The following is a 20,280-nucleotide window of genomic DNA, read 5'->3' on the forward strand; positions in this document are numbered from 1 at the left end:
AGAGAGTGCATGTTTTTGTCTATGACCAAATTTTAGAAACTTCATATGTAATTTGGCATTGCATTTTAAAGAAAATATCTGGAGCATTTATGATTCAATTGGAAATAAGCCCATGGAAAAAATATTTATCTTGGTTTGCTCATTCTATTTTTTTTTCACTGACTACTTCCATTTTCCCCGTTTCAGTTTCCTGGACTTTTCAATGCTTTTTGGTTTCCTTTTTAGTGCTTGAGTTATGTTTCTCAGTAGCTCTCCATTTACTGCATGATTAGCACAATGACTGCAAGACTAGGTTCTTCATAAAACTTTTAAATGACTGATTGAAGGAAAAAAATGTCTTTATTTCATCTGTGATATACTGACACTCAAATACATTAAAATACTCACAGGACAAATTTTGCTGGAATTAAATGCTCTCTGATTTAATTTTTGGTTATTAACAGAACTTCACTGTTATTCAAACATTGTGCAGTTATTAGTGCTTGGTGTCTCCTTCCTTCAAGATATTTTTCCTTTTTCTTTTTCTGCTTAATTTTAATCTCCTCTCCTGCCCACTAGCTTAAGGAATCCACATGGGGAAACTGTGTTTTCAATTTTATGATTTATATTTTCCTTCCATAATTCCTTAAATGATTCATTTAACTTTCCTTATTCTTATTTATTTCTTGCAGTTCAATTTCTGATCCACACATTAAAACGGAATTTTAATTTTTAATGTTCTTCAGACTGTCTTTAAATTTTTATATTATTTTATGTTTATTTGAACATACTATTAAAATTATAATATAAAAGTTAAAGGTGTCATTTTGAGTTTAGCATTCATATAGAGAAGTATCTTGGTATCAAATTACCTGTTGGATCTAGGATAAGTCGTATAATTTCTGTACCCCCAGAAATGATAACAGCTATTTAAATAGCTTGCAGTTATGTTCAAATAAGATAACATAAGGATAAGAAGTGTAATTTTGTTATTTTTAGTATCACTAATATTAAGAGTAAATTTAATAAATGGTCCTTCATATAACATTACTTATAATTGTGAAGAAGCTATAGTGAACACATGATATTTGTGCTGTTTCGTTGCTCTGCCCAAAACCTTGCAATAGCTTCCTTTCACTCTTAGAATAAAATCCAGCCACCTATTATTTGGCCCCTGCCTCCCTGTCCAGCCTTCTCTTCCCACTTACTCTTTTTTTTTAATAGGTGATATTTATGTTTCTTTTTTTTTTTAATGTCTATTTATTTATTTTTGGCTGCGTTGAGTCTTCGTTGCTGCGCACCAGCTTTCTCTAGTTGCCACGAGCTAGGGCTGCTCTTCGTTGTGGTGCATGGGCTTCTCATTGTGGTGGCTTCTGTTCTTGCAGAGCACGGGCTCTAGGGCGTGCGGGCTAATTTAGTCCTCGCCATGTGGGATCTTCTGGACCAGGGCTCGAACCCGTGTCTCCTGCATCGGTAGGTGGATTCTTAACCACTGCGCCACCAGGGAAGCCCCCCACTTACTCTTGAGACACTAAACTTTGGGTACACTATCCTACCTTCATTATCTAGAATAGCTATGCTTTACTGTCCCCGGGCCTTTGCATTCCTTATATATGGAATCTTCCCATTTTAGTTTTAGCCTGGCAAACTTCTTCTCATCCTTCATATTCCAGATTAAATGGGACATCTTTGGGAAGCTTTCTGAATCCCCCCCCATTAAGTTAGGTCTCCATATTGTATATATACTTCCAGTGCACTCATTATACATTTCCTGAATAGTACTGTTTAAACATCTGTTTAAACTCTGTTCACCCCATTAGATGGGAAACTCTATAAGATATATAGACATAGTCTGTCTTATTACCACAATACATCTAACTTCTACAAACGCAATAAATATGGGTTTCCACAGGTGAAATACAGTTATGCAGATTAAAGAGTTAATACAGATGAAACCAGTAATCATAGAATTACTGTGAAATAGGAAGAGGAGAAAGCTCTGTGTTCCTTGAGTGAGTGCGAAAATGTGGAAGGAATTAGGCATTTGTGGTCTCTGGATATATCCCCTAACATGATCTATTATAATTTTTTATCACCTTGCTTGAGGTTGTCTTTTCGTAGCATTTTTCTGACTATAAATGCAACTCGTGTGCATTTTACAAAATTTGGAAGATAAAGAAAAACACAAGTAGGAAAGCGAAGCTTCATCACTTAGAGCAAATCTTTTTCTGTAATAATTACAGGAGGTGGGGTGAGTAGTTCTAGCAGGTGCCCACTTCCGCAAAATCATGGAAATGGGACTCTACCAGGGACAGTCACTTCTTTTAGATAAGAGCGCATTTCTTCTCCCTAGATTGTGTTTATTTGAACCATATAACAGAAGAAATTCCTACAGTAGCATCAACTCGGTTTGATAAAAGGGAATAAGCGATTAAAAAAATCAAAACAAAAAGCCCAGCAAACATCACCTTCTCCAAGATTTTGAAACTGTGAGCGAACGCACGGTGGCGCTGTTGACTAAGAAGGAGAATTAAACCGCAGGCACTGTGTATATACTCTGTAACACAACGATTCAGTGCAGTAAACTAGGGGTTGTGAGCCGGGGCAGATTTTTAAGCAAGCAAATCTAAGACTCTGGTAAGGATTATTTGCTAGGTTTTCTTCAAAGGTTTGGAGGCAAAAGACTGCGTTTCCCAGTGCTCTTGGAGGCTGGCTTGACAATACTTCTCGGAAGAACAGGGCAGAAAATGCAATGGAGGCCGGAGGAGAGTGCTTTCTTAGACAAAGGCAAGTCCTGTTTCTCTTTGTTTTTCTGGGTGGGTCTCTGGCTGGGTCCCAGTCGAGACGCTACTCTGTGGCTGAGGAAAAAGAGAGGGGGTTTTTCATCTCCAATCTAGCAAAGGATCTGGGGCTGAGTGTAGGGAAACTGGCCGCGAGAGGGGCCCAAGTTGTGTCTAAAGGGAACAGACAGTATTTTCAGCTCAACCATCAGACCGGTGATTTGCTTCTGCATGAGAAATTGGACCGGGAGGAGCTATGCGGCTCCGCAGAGCCATGCATACTGCAGTTTCAGATATTACTGCAAAACCCCTTGCAGTTTATTACAAATGATCTCCAGGTGATAGACGTAAATGACCATTCTCCAGCATTCTCTGAAAATGAAATGCAGCTGAAAATCCTAGAAAACACTCCACCAGGAACAATAATTCCTTTGGGAAATGCTGAAGACTTGGATGTGGGAAGAAACAGTCTCCAAAACTACACGATCACTCCTAATTCCCATTTCCACGTTCTCACACGCAGTCGTAGGGATGGAAGGAAGTACCCAGAACTAGTACTAGACAAAGCACTGGATCGTGAGGAGCAGCCAGAGCTTAGGTTAATGCTCACTGCGCTGGATGGCGGGACTCCACGGAGGTCTGGGACCGCCCAGGTCCACATCCTGGTCTTAGACATAAACGACAACACCCCAGAATTTACACAGTCCCTCTATGAGGTTCAAGTTCTAGAGAACAGCCCCGTTAACTCTCTTATTGTCACTGTTTCAGCTTCTGACTTAGATACAGGAAATTTGGGGACAATATCATATGCATTTTTTCACGTTTCTGAAGAAATTAGAAAAACTTTTCAACTAAATCCAATTACTGGTGATATCCGACTAATCAAATATTTGAATTTTGAGGCGATCCATACTTACGAAGTGGACATAGAAGCCAAGGATGGTGGAGGCCTTTCAGGAAAATCAACAGTGATAGTTCAGGTGGTTGATGTGAACGACAACCCACCAGAACTGACCTTGTCCTCAATTACCAGCCCTATCCCAGAGAACTCGCCAGAGACTGTGGTGGCTGTTTTCAGTGTTTCCGACCTAGACTCTGGAGACAATGGGAAAATAGTGTGTTCCATCGAGAACGATCTCCCCTTCATCCTGAAACCATCTGTAGAGAATTTTTATACCCTACTGTCAGAAGGAGAACTGGACAGAGAGATCAGAGCCGAGTACAACATCACCATCACCGTCACAGATATGGGAACCCCCAGGCTGAAAACCGAGCACAACATAACCGTGCTGGTGTCCGACGTCAACGACAACGCCCCCGCCTTCACCCAGACCTCCTACACCCTGTCCGTCCGCGAGAACAACAGCCCCGCCCTGCACATCGGCAGCGTCCGCGCCACAGACAGAGACGAGGGCGCCAACGCCCAGGTCACCTACTCGCTGCTGCCGCCCCTCGACGCGCACGTGCCCCTGGCCTCCCTGGTGTCCATCAACCCGGACAACGGCCACCTGTTCGCCCTGAGGTCCCTGGACTACGAGGCCCTGCGGGCGTTCGAGTTCCGCGTGGGCGCCGCCGACCGCGGCTCGCCCGCGCTCAGCAGCCAGGCGCTGGTGCGCGTGCTCGTGACGGACGACAACGACAACGCGCCCTTCGTGCTGTACCCGCTGCAGAACGCCTCGGCGCCCTGCACCGAGCTGGTGCCCAGGGCGGCCGAGGCGGGCTACCTGGTGACCAAGGTGGTGGCGGTGGACGGAGACTCGGGCCAGAACGCCTGGCTGTCGTACCAGCTGCTCAAGGCCACGGAGCCCGGCCTGTTCGGCGTGTGGGCGCACAACGGCGAGGTGCGTACGGCCCGGCTGCTGAGCGAGCGCGACGCGGCCAAGCACAGGCTGCTGGTGCTGGTCAAGGACAACGGCGAGCCGCCGCGCTCGGCCAGCGTCACGCTGCACGTGCTGCTGGTGGACGGCTTCTCGCAGCCCTACCTGCCGGTCCCTGAAGCGGCAGTGGCGTACGCGGTCCCGGCCGCCCCGCTCACCGTCTACCTGGTGGTCGCCTTGGCGTCGGTGTCGTCGCTCTTCCTCTTCTCGGTGCTGGTGTTCGTCGCGGTGCGGCTGTGCAGTAGGGGCGGGGCGGCCTCGGTGAGTCGCTGTTCGGTGCCCAAGCGCCACTTTCCGGGCCACCTGGTGGACGTCAGCGGCACGGGGACCCTGTCGCAGAGCTACCAGTATGAGGTGTGTCTGACGGGAGGCTCCGGGTTACATGAATTTAACTTCTTGAACCCGATTCTCCCTAGCGGTCTGGTTCAAGACTCTGGGCAGGAGTAGTGCAAAAAGGCAATTTCAAATATAGCGTAGGTTTCATTAACAGAAGAATCAGAAAGTTGTCTGGCTACGAATGCTTTCTTTTAAGTCAAGGCTCTTGAGTTGATAAAGTATTTTGTTTATATTTTGATTTTACTTTCTGTCTAGTTAACCCTGCATGTTCTTTTTTCATCTGCTTCCTACCTTTTCAATCCAGTATTAATGCCTCTTTCTTTTTCTAATAGGTGAGTAAAAATAAATGCATTATCTTTTAATGATGATTTCAAATAGGTTTATTTAAGGTAGTCATTTCAAATTCTCTATCCAAAGCAATGTAGAGAGAGTTCTGAACCACCAATATTATAATTTACCCTATTGAATATAGTCAGGTAATATTCTTTATAATACTCCTAAAGCAACTTTGTCTGTGGTTAATGAAGTAGATAACTAAAAATGTTTTAATATGTACCATTTTAAGGTGTATCATCCTGTAGGGGCTTAGTACTCAAATAAAACTTACACATGTAATTCATTTTCTGCTTTGACATTTCCAACTAATATTTCAACACTGTATATACTTATATTGGCTAAAATTGGACAAAAAATGGAGGTTAATAGGTCAGATTACTCTTAGATTTGCCTAAAGTGTATTTATGATGGATGACTGAGAAAAAAAATTAAACATAGGCATTTTGAACAACTGATCGTGCTTTTCCGTTTGGCACGAAAAGAGTATTTAATAAGCATCTGGTGGAATGACAATTTGTTTTTTAACTTCTGAGATGTAAGTATTATCAACCTGAGGGCCATTTTAAAAAAATTTCAAGAAAGTACATGTATATATGCTCTCTAAATGCTTTATAGCAAAAGTGGTGTCCCATCCAATCCTACTTTAAAAAAATTAATATCTACTTGGCATTTATATGGTGATATATGAAGGAAATATTTTCTTTGTTTCCTCTCTTAGTTCCCTCCTTCAGATTTCAACCTGACATGACTTAGGATTATGTATGGTCCTTCTGGGATAAACACTGCCCAACCACATCAGCATTCTACCTCCTACAGAGTAATTAAAAGAAGATTAGAAGAATGGGAAGTTCTAAAGGGGAGAGAGCGATATCACTGTGAAAGTCTAAATTAACTACAACTAAGAATAAACTCTTGAAGCAACCAAACATCAATTTTTATGTCTATTTTGAATGAAATAGAGAAAAATCTTATTTTAAAGTACAAAATATTTGGTCCCCAATTAAAAAATCTGATTAGGAAAAAATAAAATTTCTCCTCATAGGCATTTTCTCATCCAGAGGCATAGAACTTTCCAGAGATTGAATACTCATGACTAGAAGAAAGAGAACTGAAGTTTCTCAAAGATTCTGAAAATTCTCAAAAGAGAAAAAGAATGTTGTTAACTAGATGTTAACTAGACTTATGTCATCATTTGCAATATGCACAAATATCAAATCATTGTCACACCTGAAGCCAATATAGTGTTACATGTCAATTATAGCTCAAAAATTTAAAACCCCTTAATGACTGTAAAAAAAAACAAAAAATTTAATACTGACAGGTCTTCAATCACACATAAAGTTATCATCATATTAAAATGGTGTTATTTTATGTATGAGAGTCAAATACATGAATCCTTAGTAATCAGGGGAAAGACAGTATTTCCTTTCACTCATTAAGTACTTTATAGAGATATTGAATCTGGCTCTTGGGTCAGATTTTTTTTTTCTTCTTTTTATACTTAGCTGAATTTTCATGAAGATCAGAGAAAAGGCAAAGAGTTCTGATCAAGACTTCTCTGTATTGGCTGGCTTAGTTCCAGCTCATGTCAGAACCAGGGAAGTTTTCAACTACAGAAAATATGGAGGCCAGTTCTTTTTTGGCCAATATGGTATATGATTTTGGACTCAAATTGGAGGCACTATATAACCGGGGAGTTATTTAGACCCAGACATAAGAAGAACAGATACTTAATAATATCTTAGTTGATAGATGCACTGAATTCACATATTGTTGAGAAGTGATCAGAGTTTAGTAAAGCCAGAAAAGATCATATGGACTAAATTTGAAGATAGGAAAAAATTATACCTTACTCTTGGTTCAAAGTTGCTTTTATTTCTTGGCTATTGGAAACCTTTTACCCTTTTATTTGAAGACAACTTTCAGAAACTTCTTTACCTGGATATTATATTAAGTACATGACAGAGAGGGCACTATATGTATAGTACTAACTATCTTTGCCACTTCTTGGAATTCCCCCAAGCGAAAGTCCAGCACTAGGTAAAAATGATGACTTTCTACGTTCATAATAATTTCCCAGTAGTTTTTCTTTTAAAGGATGGACAAATTCATTACTGTGAATTATTTCCAGATTGATCTCTTACTAATATTCTAATCTAGTTTTTACTACTGAAAGGCAAAGAGATGAAAATGAACTTTAAACTTTTATGTAGAGTTGTTAAAAGACTTAACTATATTCAGATATCACTCATTAAAACTAGTGAACTAACTTACCACACCTTTAATAAATCTTCCTTAATCCTTGAATATGGCTTCCTTGCAAATGGGGACTTTAAAAAATGACAGTTTTAAAAAATATATTCCACTACTATATTTTGCTTCTTAGAGTAGATTGTTACATGTTTTAAAGCTGGCAACCTATTAGGCATAATTCAGTTATTTCTATGTCTAATCCTCATGTTCTTAGCCAATAGCTTGGTTGGTCATAGATTTTAAAATGTAAACTAGGGACTTCCCTGTTGGTGCAGCAGTTAAGAATCCGCCTGCCAATACAGGGGACACGGGTTCGAGCCCTAGTCTGAGAAGATCCCACATGCTGCGGAGCAACTAAGCTCGTGAACCACAACTACTGAGCCTGCGCTCTAGAGCTCACAAGCCACAACTACTGAAGTCCACGCGCCTAGAGCCCATGCTCTGCAACATGAGAAGCCACTTCAATGAAAAGCACGCGCACCGCAACGAAGAGTAGACCCCGCTCGCCGCAACTAGCAAAAGCCCGTGCACAGCAACGAAGACCCAACGCAGCAAAAAAATAAAGAAATTTATATAAAAAAATAAAATGTAAACTAATTTTCCTTCTCCCTCTTTTGGTATTGAAGATGGTTGATGAACAGTCTATCAGTCTAGTTCTCATTCTTTTATCTGTAAACTTCTTTACTCTAAGATGTTTTCTTTATTCTTGATGTTCTGATATTTGCTAGGTCCAAACTTGAGATTCACCCAATATACTGAAGTTTTTAAAATTAACTATAGTTTTTGGTGGGCTTTTTTCCCCCAAAATTTCCATGTGGCAGGTTTTCACAATTTGTTCTTTTTTTTTTTTTTTAAACAATTGCCATTTCCTTCTTTTTTGTTGGAGGAAATTAAATATCGTTTACTTTTAAGTTCTTTCCATATTGTTCCAATCTCTGTTTCTTCTGTATACATCTTTTATTTGTTGAGTCTGTTTTTCACACTGTTAGTCTTGTTAGTTGGTGATATTTTATTGAGAACTCATGTTCTATTGGAGGTTTCCCTCATACCATTACTGGTTTTGGTAGCCTTGCAAAGGGAGGAAGGAGTCTCAAAGTGGTTACAGCCTCAGGCTCTACAAATCCAAGCCTTAATTACGAAGCTTAGCTCAACTTTGCCACACACAAGTAGAAGTTCTGGACCAACACCTAATGATGCGTTTGAGCTGGGCCCCAGTCTCCCTTGGGTGGCACTGCTCTGCATTTGCTCTATGAAGCAAAATCTTAGGGACTGTCACCCTCTGCTTCTTGGCTGTCATGATGTCTGATAAGGCTATAGACATGAGAGCTAATGAAGACATCATTTACTTTTCAATCTTTAGAGTATACAAGCTGATTTAATCTTAGAATAAAGCTGATTTTGAGGAAAATGAGTTGTAACTGAAGTAATTGATACATGAGAATTACCTACAGGGAAAAAACATGGTCCTGATTAATATGCATGACAGTGCTGCATATGGTGGTCCTGGATGACACACCCAACTTGCTGGATGACAAAGAAAACCCACTGCTAAGCAATCCTGTATTGTGTACTGAGTTGGTACCAGGTACAACAAGGTGGTATCCTGGATGGTGATGAGCTAGAACTCATGACTATTTTATCAATGATTCAAAACCTCAAAGTACTTAATGTTTAGCACGTGGACCCACAACCTGGAAGTATAGAGCACTGAAGCATATCTAGGCTCCTAAGAGACAGACAGAGCCAGGCACAAACTTGTGCTGTCATTAAAGACAACTAGAAGCCACCTCCTATTTGGCATAATCATGCTATACCTGGTCTAGGACCTATCCCAGCCCTACCTTCTGTTCCTTGAACCACCCACAGAAGTTTACTCAAGCCAACACATGCTCTATCCTCTTGATCACTAATTTGATTTAGCCATCTTCCTCTTTCAATTCTCTCTGCTCCTATTCAATGATACTCAAATGTGGAGGATGAACAAGGAGCCTTCAGTGGAGAGCTGCTCATAAGGCCACCTTCTGAGCATTCTGGGGATGTCAACATCACTAAGACTTAGTTCCAGAACTACTAATATGAGAGGTTTCTGATTGGAATATCAGAGACAAATGGGTTCAGATATTTTTTTTTTTTGGTACGCGAGCCTCTCACTGTTGCGGCCTCTCCCGCTGAGGAGCACAGGCTCCGGACGCGCAGGCTCAGTGGCCATGGCTCATGGGCCCAGCCGCTCCGCGGCATGTGGGGCCCTCCCAGACTGGGGCACAAACCCGTGTCCCCTGCATCGGCAGGCGGACTCTCAACCACTGTGCCACCAGGGAAGCCCATGGGTTCAGATTTTTGAAGTCATTAGTGTCCAACTAATATGGGCTGTCCATGAGGAAAGACTTTGATTAGAAACTGAAGTTCTAGAAAAATTAGAAGTTTATCAAAAATTAAAATTGTGTTCTCTAAGTATTGTCTTTTGAGGTTTTTTTCCCCATTATATTTATCTCTGGGGAAATGGATTTCTTTATCCTGAATGTTTCATCCTATTCAACAAGACTTAATCAGTAGTCAGAAAACTTTCCACCAGGAAAAGCCAGGACTAGATGGCTTCACTGCTGAATTGTACTGAACATTTAAAGAATTAACACCAAGGACTTCTTTGGTGGTCCAGTGGCTAAGACTGCATGCTCCCAATACAGGGGGCCCAGGTTTGATCCCTGGTCAGGGAACTAGATCCCGCATGCCTCAACTAAAGATACTGCATGCTGCAATGAAGATCCTGCATGTGGCAACGAAGATCTCGAGTGCTGCAACTAAGACCAGGTGTAGCCAAATAAATTAATAAATATTTTTTTTAAAAAAAGAATTAACACCAATATTTCACAAACTTGTTTTAAAAAAAAAGGGAGCAGGGACCACTTCCCAATTCATTTTATGAGGCCAGTATTACCCTGCTGCCAGAACCAAAGATAACACAAGGAAAGGAAATTAAATACCATTATCTCTTGTGAATATAGGTACAAAAAGTCCTCAACAAAATATTAGCAAACTGACTCCAGCAACATGTGAAAAGGATTATACAACATGACCAAGTGGGATTTGTCCCAGAAATACAGGTTGATTTAACATATGAAAATCAATTAATGCAATATACCGTATTAACAGAAAAGGAAAACCATACAACCATTTCAATAAATGCAGGAAAAGCATTGTACAAAATACAACACCTTTTCATAATAAAAACACTCATGAAACTAAGAATTATAGGGAATATCCTCAAGTTGATAAAACGCAACTATAAAAACCCACAGCTGGGCTTTCCTGGTGGCGCAGTGGTTGAGAGTCCGCCTGCCGATGCAGGGGACGCGGGTTCATGCCCCGGTCCGGGAACATCCCACATGCCGCCGAGCGGCTGGGCCCGTGAGCCTTGGCCGCTGAGCGTGCGCGTCCAGAGCCTGTGCTCCGCAACGGGAGAGGCCACAACAGTGAGAGGCCCACGTACCACAAAATAATAATAATAATAATAATAATACAATACTTAGGAATAAATTTAATAAGTGCAAGACTTGTATGCCAAACACTATAAAACATCAGTGAAAGAAATTAAAGAAAACCTAAGTAAATGGAAAACTGTTCATGTGTTGGAAGATTTAACGTTGGTTCACAGATTCAACTGAATCCCTACCAAAATCCCAGCAGGCTTGGTTTTTTTTTTTTTGCAGAAATTAGCAAATTGAAAGTAAAATTCACTTGGAAATGCAAGTAGCCAAAACAATCTTGAAAAATTAAACATACAAATACTTTTTTTTTTTTTTTTTGCGGTACGCGGGCCTCTCACTGTTGTGGCCTCTTCCGTTGCGGAGCACAGGCTCCGGACGCGCAGGCTCAGCGGCCATGGCTCACGGGCCCAGCCGCTCCGCGGCATGTGGGATCTTCCCGGACCCGGGCACGAACCCGCGTCCCCTGCATCGGCAAGTGGACTCTCAACCACTGCGCCACCAGGGAAGCCCCTATTTTTAATATAGTACGTAATACAAGGAATTATTAGAAATTATATTGGATTTCATCACAAATTTCTAAGGCCAAACACTCTAATTATTCAAATATCTCCCTTCTAAATTTGCATTTCAATTAGTGTGATTTTTTAAAAACATAGCTTCAGTTTACCTATAAGATAGTAAAAGGTTAAAAGATATTAAATTTTAGTTTGCTTTTACCAGTGACAAGTATTGTTTCCTTTACGGTTATTTCATTTGAATGGCCAGCTGATCAATCTAATTTATCTATTTAGTAGAAAATTCCAAAAGATAATTCCTTTTATAAGAATTTCTAGTAAAATCTAGAAACCATTTATAATTACCAATTATCAATGCTGCTTAATATTTTGAAATAATACTATTTGAAGTGATTTCAGTAACTAAAAATACTATTTAAAATCTAATACATATTTCACCAATTCATCTCTCCTTTCAACAATTATTGCTTAATATCCCTCTGTACTTTCCCCCTCCAAGTTAAGAGCAAAACAGCCCTCAAGTCATCATGAAGTTTAAAAAAGCATTCTCTCTCTCTTTTTTTAAACAAGTGAGACTACTCAAAACTTCAAAGTATGTGTTTAGCATTTGAACTTCAGGACTTCTTGTATTCAAATTCCTTTAAAATGATTTTTATCTTTCCCTCAAGGATATTTAAAGTTCTTGCCTGTAATTTACCAAGGAGGAATTAAAACTGATATTTAATTACCAGAGTATCCCTCTAACTATTCTATCTCTCTTTGTGTATTCAAAATGGAAGAAATGTTTTAAATATTGTGCTTCAGGTCTGGCAACCAATTGTGTAAGTTGTTGTATGAATCCTTCAGAATGGATAATGCAGCTTTCCTGACTGGAATGGAATGGTTTTGCAGGTAGTCATTCTCTTTATCATTATTGCCTCTTCCGTGCAGATATAATAGTTTTTTTCTGATAAGTTTGGCAGTTTGGCCAAATAATCCATGATGCAATGTTAAACTATCATCTTAGGCCACCTTTCTTGATTTTAACTTTACACACTGATAACATTTCAAAAGATCTATACATATATATATATATATATATATATTTAAGGCTACAGGGAATTCATTATTCATGTCACTCTTAGTTTTTTTTTTTAAACCTAATTAATGATCTCAACAAAAGACTCTTAGTTTTCCTTTCAATTTCTAAATTTTGTAAACACCTCTTTTTGCTGGTACCTATCTCTAAAGGGAGACAAACTATTTAAAAGATTCTTATATTAATTGAAAATTTGAATAGAAATATATTTCACCTATGATATCTGTGTACCCAAGGCAAGGCTGAAGTTTGGATCTAAATTACCTAAAATGTTGTTCACCTCTCTAATTCCACTTAGTTAGATCAAAGAATGGATTCTGGAGCCATTCTGTAATAGTTTGAATCCTACCTTTGCCATTTTCACATGGTGCATGACTATGGGCAGATTATTTAAACTTTCTATTCCTCAACGTCTTTGTCTATAAAATGTGCCTAATAAGAGTGCCCACCTCATAGGGTTGTTTGAGGGATAAAATGAGTTAGTGTATGTAAAATGCATAGAGTACTATCTGGCATATAGTGACACATATATGTTAATATTACCTAGATTTCATTTGTTTTGGACTGACAAAAGGGATCGAAAAGAGCTAATCTGCAACACTATTACTATGTCAGCATATAGGAATAAGTAAACAAAATCTAGTTTGAATTTTGTCCTGAACTCTTTAACTTTAACTAGAGCTCAGTTAATATAGTACAAAACAATTTTTTGTTTCATTCAGGAAATTTGCTTTCCATTTATATCTAAAATAATATTTTCTTTTTTTCTTTTCAGTATGTTTATTATTTTTTATCATTTCACTTAATGTTGATATATATTTCTCTGATTTGCCTTAAGCATGAAAGAAAATTCTACAGCATATTAATATTACTATTATTGCTATTACTAGATCTCTTACAACAGGAATTAACAGATCTAGAATAAAAGTAAATTTATTTGAACAGTGCTTAGCGTGTATTATACTCTCATCTCTCAGAATTCTGTATTCAGTGTCAGACATGTTCATGGCTGAATGCATGATCTCACAGTAATCTAATATAGGTAGAAATATGATCATTAGAGTGGGTTAATTAATTTATCCAAATGATATTTACTGAATGACTACTATAGTCCAGGCTTCTTTCAAAAATAATGTTTCCTGGGACTTCCCTGGCGGACCAGCAGTTAAGGCTCCACGCTTCCACTGTAGGGGACACGGGTTCGATCTCTGGTTGTGGAATTAAGACTGCGCATGTGCGCAGCATGGCCAAAAAATAGTAAATAATAATAATAATAATTTTTCCTAATATTTTCTATCATTATCAGAATCTAAGATTACTGACATGATTTTAAAATAATTCATTAAATGTGGATCATAATTTATGAAGTTAATTAAGTAATTAAATTATAAGATATTTGAGGAGAAATCCCATATGTACCAAGATAAGTGGTACTCCATTCAATATACTAATTGTAACCAGTAAACTGATTAACTGTGTCTCAGTTAACTTACTATATCAGGGAAATCACAATAGCTGCATGCTGCACTGAAATCCATTTTATAAACAAGTCTCTCCTCTTCACCATATATAAGTAGGCAAAGCTTGAGGTACCCTTTGCTCACACATTAAAATGTTTTAAATCACTGCTTGTCTTCCCGCAAATTGGCTAGTCAAGGAATGTGATATCTGGGCTACAAAGGATCAATGTGGTAAGAAGCAAACTCATTATTAAATACAGATATCTAGCTAAATCAGCTTAAACTTAAAGGCTTTACCTTAATAAAATTCTATGATTTTCACTCAATTTTGTCTTGATATTATCCTGATAATAGTCAAGTAGAATAATCAAGTCCTATCACCCTCTGAGCTTCTGTTTCTTTATCTGTAAAAATCCTTTCATTTCCTCTCTGGATCTAAGAATCTGATTCTAATACTATTTGATCTCCTTAATATTTTAATGTGGGTTCACACTGTAAAAGGACTTATAACAAAGCAAGATGCCTCTTTATTCAACTGTATTACTGTTTGCACACCAGTGTAAAAAAATAGAACCTGAGACCAAGTGGTACAGAACACCTTACACAAACTTTTTGCACCATCATAAATTTCTCACATACTTGGAAATAAACAGATAAAACTATTATTAATTATAATTTTATAAGAGTTTATCTCCCCTGGTTAGATTATGACAAAGGGGAAATGGAGTTCTTTAAGTTCCACTTGTAAGGGTATGGGGAGAGGAAGACAGCCCCTTGCTTTGTGCTCACAATTATTCTAGCTCATGCAATGTAATGGAATAACCTATACCTTAAGCCATTTAATGGAATAACAAAACTTTTTAAAGTTCTAGGGCTTCCCTCTTGGCGCAGTGGTTGGAGGTCCGCCTGCTGATGCAGGGGGCGCAGGTTCTTGCCCCGGTCCGGGAGGATCCCGCATGCCGCGGGGCGGCTGGGCCCGTGGGCCATGGCCACTGGACCTGCGCGTCCGGAGCCTGTGCTCCGCGGCGGGAGAGGCCACAGCGGTGAGAGGCCCGCGTACCGCAAAAAAAAAAAAAAACTTCTATACACTTTTTTAAAGGGCTTGCATTTGGACACTTCCAAAATAGGCTGACTTGAGACTACAGTATTAGTTTCTCAATAAGGACGCAGGGTGGCGCTGCCGGCTAAGACTGTGAATAAGGAGCCCTAAAAAGCTCCCGTGTTCCTTTGTTGCCAGCCGAAATCAACACCACACAGAAGAAGCTTTGCCAGTCGTGCTGGGTTACCAACGAGTTTGGGAAGCGATATACTAAACGACTTTAAGATTAAAGGCAATTTTGTGAAGATTCTACCAAGCAAGAAGTCAGAATTTAATACCTCGGGTCTTTTTGTGGTTGCTGAAGGGACTGGATGTAAGCACTCTGGCTCCAACATGGAGACGCTAGAGAGAATTCAACAAAACAGGCAAGTGATGACATTTATTTTGATAGTATTCTTATCTCAGGCTCACCCTGCGCCTATTCGTTATTCTGTGCTGGAAGAAACAGAGAGCGTCTCCTTTATAGCCCATTTGACCAAGGACCTGGGCCTGGGAATTGGGGAGCTGGCCGCCCGGTCGGCCCAGGTGGTGTGTGACGATGACAAGCAGCGCTTGCTGCTAGATCGCCAGACTGGAGATTTGCTTTTGAGGGAGAAACTAGACCGGGAAGATATATGTGGCCCCGTTGAACCCTGTGTGCTGCATTTCCAAGTGTTCCTGGAAACTCCGGTGCAATTTTTTGAAGGAGAACTATTAATCCAGGACATAAATGACCACTCCCCAGTATTCCCGAATAGGGAAATGCTCCTGAAAATACCGGAAAACAGCCAGCCAGGGACTGTTTTTCCGTTGAAATTAGCTCAGGATTTGGATGTGGGCAGCAATGGTCTTCAAAAATACACTATCAGCCCCAATTCTCATTTTCACGTTGTCACTCGAAATCATAGTGAGGGCAATAAATATCCAGATTTGGTGCAGGACAAAGCACTGGATCGAGAGGAGCAGCCTGAGTTCAGCTTAACCCTCATGGCGCTGGATGGCGGGTCTCCACCTAGGTCTGGCACCAGCATGTTACGAATCCTGATCATGGATGTCAATGACAATGCTCCTGAGTTTGTGCACACTCCATATGAGGTGCAGGTTCTGGAAAACATCCCCCTAGACTCCCCAATACTTACTGTTTTAGCTAGGGATGTAGATGCTGGAAACTTTGGGACTGTTTCCTACGGTTTGTTCCAAGCATCAGAGGAAATTAAACAAACTTTCTCAATAAATGAAGTCACAGGAGAAATCCGACTGACAAAGAAATTGGATTTTGAACAAATTAAATCTTACCACGTGGAAATTGAGGCTACAGATGGAGGAGGCCTTTCCGGAAAAGGCACTGTAGCCATAGAGGTGGCAGATGTGAATGACAACGCCCCTGAAATTACCATACCTTCACTCACCTGCTCCATCCCAGAAAATGCTCCTGAGACTGTAGTCTCCATCTTCCGAATTCGAGATAGAGACTCCGGAGACAATGGAAGGATGGTTTGCTCTATTCCAGGTAATCTGCCATTCATTCTAAAACCGACTTTAAAGAATTTCTACACCCTGGTAACAGAAAGCCCTCTGGATAGAGAGAGCAGAGCCGAGTACAACATCACCATCACCGTCACAGATATGGGGACACCGAGACTGAAAACCCAGCACAACATAACCGTGCTGGTGTCCGACGTCAACGACAACGCCCCCGCCTTCACCCAGACCTCCTACACCCTGTCCGTCCGCGAGAACAACAGCCCCGCCCTGCACATCGGCAGCGTCCGTGCCACAGACAGAGACGAGGGCGCCAACGCCCAGGTCACTTACTCGCTGCTGCCGCCCCTCGACGCGCACGTGCCCCTTGCCTCCCTGGTGTCCATCAACCCGGACAACGGCCACCTGTTCGCCCTGAGGTCCCTGGACTACGAGGCCCTGCGGGCGTTCGAGTTCCGCGTGGGCGCCGCCGACCGCGGTTCGCCTGCGCTCAGCAGCCAGGCGCTGGTGCGCGTGCTCGTGACGGACGACAACGACAACGCGCCCTTCGTGCTGTACCCGCCGCAGAACGCCTCGGCGCCCTGCACCGAGCTGGTGCCCAGAGAGGCCGAGGCGGGTTACCTGGTGACCAAGGTGGTGGCGGTGGACGGCGACTCCGGCCAGAACTCCTGGCTGTCGTACCAGCTGCTCAAGGCCACGGAGCCCGGCCTGTTCGGCGTGTGGGCGCACAACGGCGAGGTGCGCACGGCCCGGCTGCTGAGCGAGCGCGATGCGGCCAAGCACAAGCTGCTGGTGCTGGTCAAGGACAACGGCGAGCCGCCGCTCTCGGCCAGCGTCACGCTGCACGTGCTGCTGGTGGACGGCTTCTCGCAGCCCTACCTGCCGGCCCCGGAAGCGGCAGCGGCGGACGCGGCCCCGGCTGCCCCGCTCACCGTCTACCTGGTGGTGGCCTTGGCGTCGGTGTCGTCGCTCTTCCTCTTCTCGGTGCTGGTGTTCCTCGCGGTGCGGCTGTGCAGGAGGGGCGGGGCGGCCTCGGTGGGTCGCTGCTCGGTGCCCGAGGGCCCCTTTCCGGGCCACCTGGTGGACGTCAGCGGCACGGGGACCCTGTCCCAGAGCTACCAGTACGAGGTGTGTCTGACGGGAGACCATGAAACTGGTGAGTTCAAATTCCTGAAGCCAGTATTTCCCAAACTCTTGGTTCAGAACACAGAAAGAGAAATTAAAAGAAAGCCCCAACTGCAGGAATAATTTTGTTCGGTTAAGTGTCGTATTTGGTCAAGTGAGCCTCTCAATTTTGTTAAACCTGACTCACATTGCGTTACTTTCTCTTGAGATTGTATTGTTGTAGAAATATGTATATCTCTATTGCAAATTATGCATGTCTCTGTGCTAAATCTTCCTTTTATTAATATTGCTTGGATTTAGCATTTTTAGTTACACTTGATATTATGTATTTCTCCATATTTGACCTTCTCTTGGTGATTAATCTTTCCATAACTATAAATTACTCAAGTAGTGTAAGAAGAAATTTTATTTAAAGGAACTTCTTGGTTAATGTCTTTTCAGGGAAACATTTTAAAGCTTCTGTGTAATCTTACATTTCTATATATTTTTGGTACTTGTCTTTACCACATAGCTTTATATTTGCAAGGCCAGAATGTTTGAAATTCTTTGTAGCTACCTAAGACCTTTCTTGTTCACTCTTCTACCAGGCTATGCCCCCCTGAATAGCCATGAACATATAAATTAGCATACTTGTTTCTCCCAAATTGTACCTAAACATGCACTTTATTAAATTATTGATACACTACAGTTGTGACCATATCCCATTGTGAGCACCGTATATGCTAGAGATTATCTTGTTTGCTACTTACGTAGCACATTGTAATTGCTCCATAAATACTCACTGATATTAAAATAAAAATTATTCTCATTTATAAATAACAAAGAGGAAAATCTTATATAACTTGGTATCACTTCACTAAAATAAAACTAAGTCACTGCTTGGTAAAATACTTAAAATCTTAGAACCTTAAGTAAACCCTAAATCCTTTAAAAGGTCTCAAGAGGTAGAGGGCATATACTTTCTTGTCCTTCCTTTTGCCCTATTAACAGAAGTTCAAATGTAGTTTAACGTATGTGTTTTTCTTGGTTTTCCTGCAGCTTCTCTGCATGTTTCAAGAGTCAGAATTTCTTCTCAGTTTTGGTTATTATGTTCTAGTCTGATTGCTCATTTTAAGTTACTCTGCAAACATGGGCAGCTTTTATGAACAAAATGATGATTTATTTTTGATCGCCAAGTCACCTTGTTTTGTTCTTCAATGTAGCGTTTGGGTATTTTGCATAAATTTACTTTTTCAATTATGCTAACTTTTAGTAGTAAGAAACAAGCATTGTTTTTTCTTTTAAGACAACAAGAATAGAAATTAAGATAAACTTATCTGAATTATAATTGTTTCATGTTGTGTTCATTAAGCCAAGCAAGACGATTATGTGGTTTCCAACCAAATTTATATGGATGTAACTACAAGACCAGTTATTGAACTTTTGCCACAATGTGAGTAATTAAAGAGCCTGCTTTATAACCTAAGTATTTATTTTTAGATCTTGTGCCATCCTCCTGGAATTTAATTACTTGCATCTTTCTCTGAATTACATTTTTTCTAAGGATATAATGAAATAAAAAAGGAAAATTACTGTTTAAGTTATTATTGAAACATAGCTATTAGCCTTCATCCAATCTAATACTTGAAATTAGAAAGTGATAAAAATAAGAACAAAGTTAAACACAAACAAATATATGACATAAATACAGTAGTCAACTTTAACTTCTCCATTTACTTTAACTTCTCCATTTACTGTTAGATATTTAAATGAAATAGTTTTTATGTATGATGACAAGAAATGTGATTGAAGTTTTCAGCAATATATTTCAACATTATGAACATCTAAGTTCATGTTTTTGTTTATGCCAGGAAAGTCCAATTTATATAATCACCCAAATGAGACTGGCCAAACACTCAGAACCACATTTATGAATTTATATGAGTAAATTTATGAATTACTTTGTGTATTACTTTATAAATTACTGTGTGTATTTATAAAGGATGGATCATTCCTTACTAGCTGGGGATCACCACCAGTCTTTGGTGTAGAACAGATCAACATGTTAAAATTCAATGATTATAATTTAATAGTAAATATAATCCAAATAACTTCCACAAAATGAATACCTTAAGAAAAACAGGCCAGTTCTACTTTTGCAAAACAAAAATAGAGAATGGAGGCCAAATATCTGGATAATAATACCCATTTCAATCATAGTTTCTCAAGTGCTGCTATTATATGTGTATTTTTTACAATTCCTTTGTTGTTGTTTTTAGGCATAGCATATAGTGAGTTTAACACATGCTGTTTTAGGCACAGAAATTCTACTGAAGGCAATATAACCCACATCACTTTAAGACCCTCTATTTCTTACTACCAGAAATTACAAAATATAGATTTTAAATAGTCTTAAATTATAAGTTATGCACATATTTGGTGGAATTCTGTTTCCCGGTTAGATGGATTATCTAACAGCAGAAAACAACAATAAAACCTGTTTTAAATTCAGAAATT

The 20,280-nt window shown here is 40.3% G+C and overlaps 2 protein-coding genes across 2 annotated transcripts; both read left to right on the plus strand.

Annotated features, from left to right (window-relative positions):
• The first annotated feature begins 2,412 nt into the window (after window positions 1-2,412).
• On the plus strand, window positions 2,413-5,270 carry PCDHB3 (protocadherin beta 3). Its single transcript, XM_022566786.2, has one exon. It carries the CDS (start codon window positions 2,732-2,734, stop codon window positions 5,081-5,083), a length of 2,352 nt encoding a protein of 783 aa, XP_022422494.2. The 5' UTR covers window positions 2,413-2,731; the 3' UTR covers window positions 5,084-5,270.
• A 9,998-nt stretch (window positions 5,271-15,268) lies between these two features.
• Window positions 15,269-17,907, plus strand: PCDHB4 (protocadherin beta 4). The gene has a single exon (XM_089908582.1). The coding sequence runs from the start codon at window positions 15,532-15,534 to the stop codon at window positions 17,905-17,907; it is 2,376 nt and encodes a 791-aa protein (XP_089764708.1). The 5' UTR covers window positions 15,269-15,531.
• The last annotated feature ends 2,373 nt before the right edge of the window (window positions 17,908-20,280 follow it).

Source organism: Delphinapterus leucas, chromosome 3 (assembly GCF_059928025.1).
Source record: "Delphinapterus leucas isolate spDelLeu-1000000601 "Yukka" chromosome 3, BTC_Dleu_Yukka2, whole genome shotgun sequence".
Lineage (NCBI taxonomy): Eukaryota > Metazoa > Chordata > Mammalia > Artiodactyla > Monodontidae > Delphinapterus > Delphinapterus leucas.

Bases quoted from the DNA above. Each gene is read 5' to 3' on its own strand.
- PCDHB3 (XM_022566786.2), top strand. From the start codon at position 2,732: ATGGAGGCCGGAGGAGAGTGCTTTCTTAGACAAAGGCAAGTCCTGTTT.
- PCDHB4 (XM_089908582.1), top strand. From the start codon at position 15,532: ATGGAGACGCTAGAGAGAATTCAACAAAACAGGCAAGTGATGACATTT.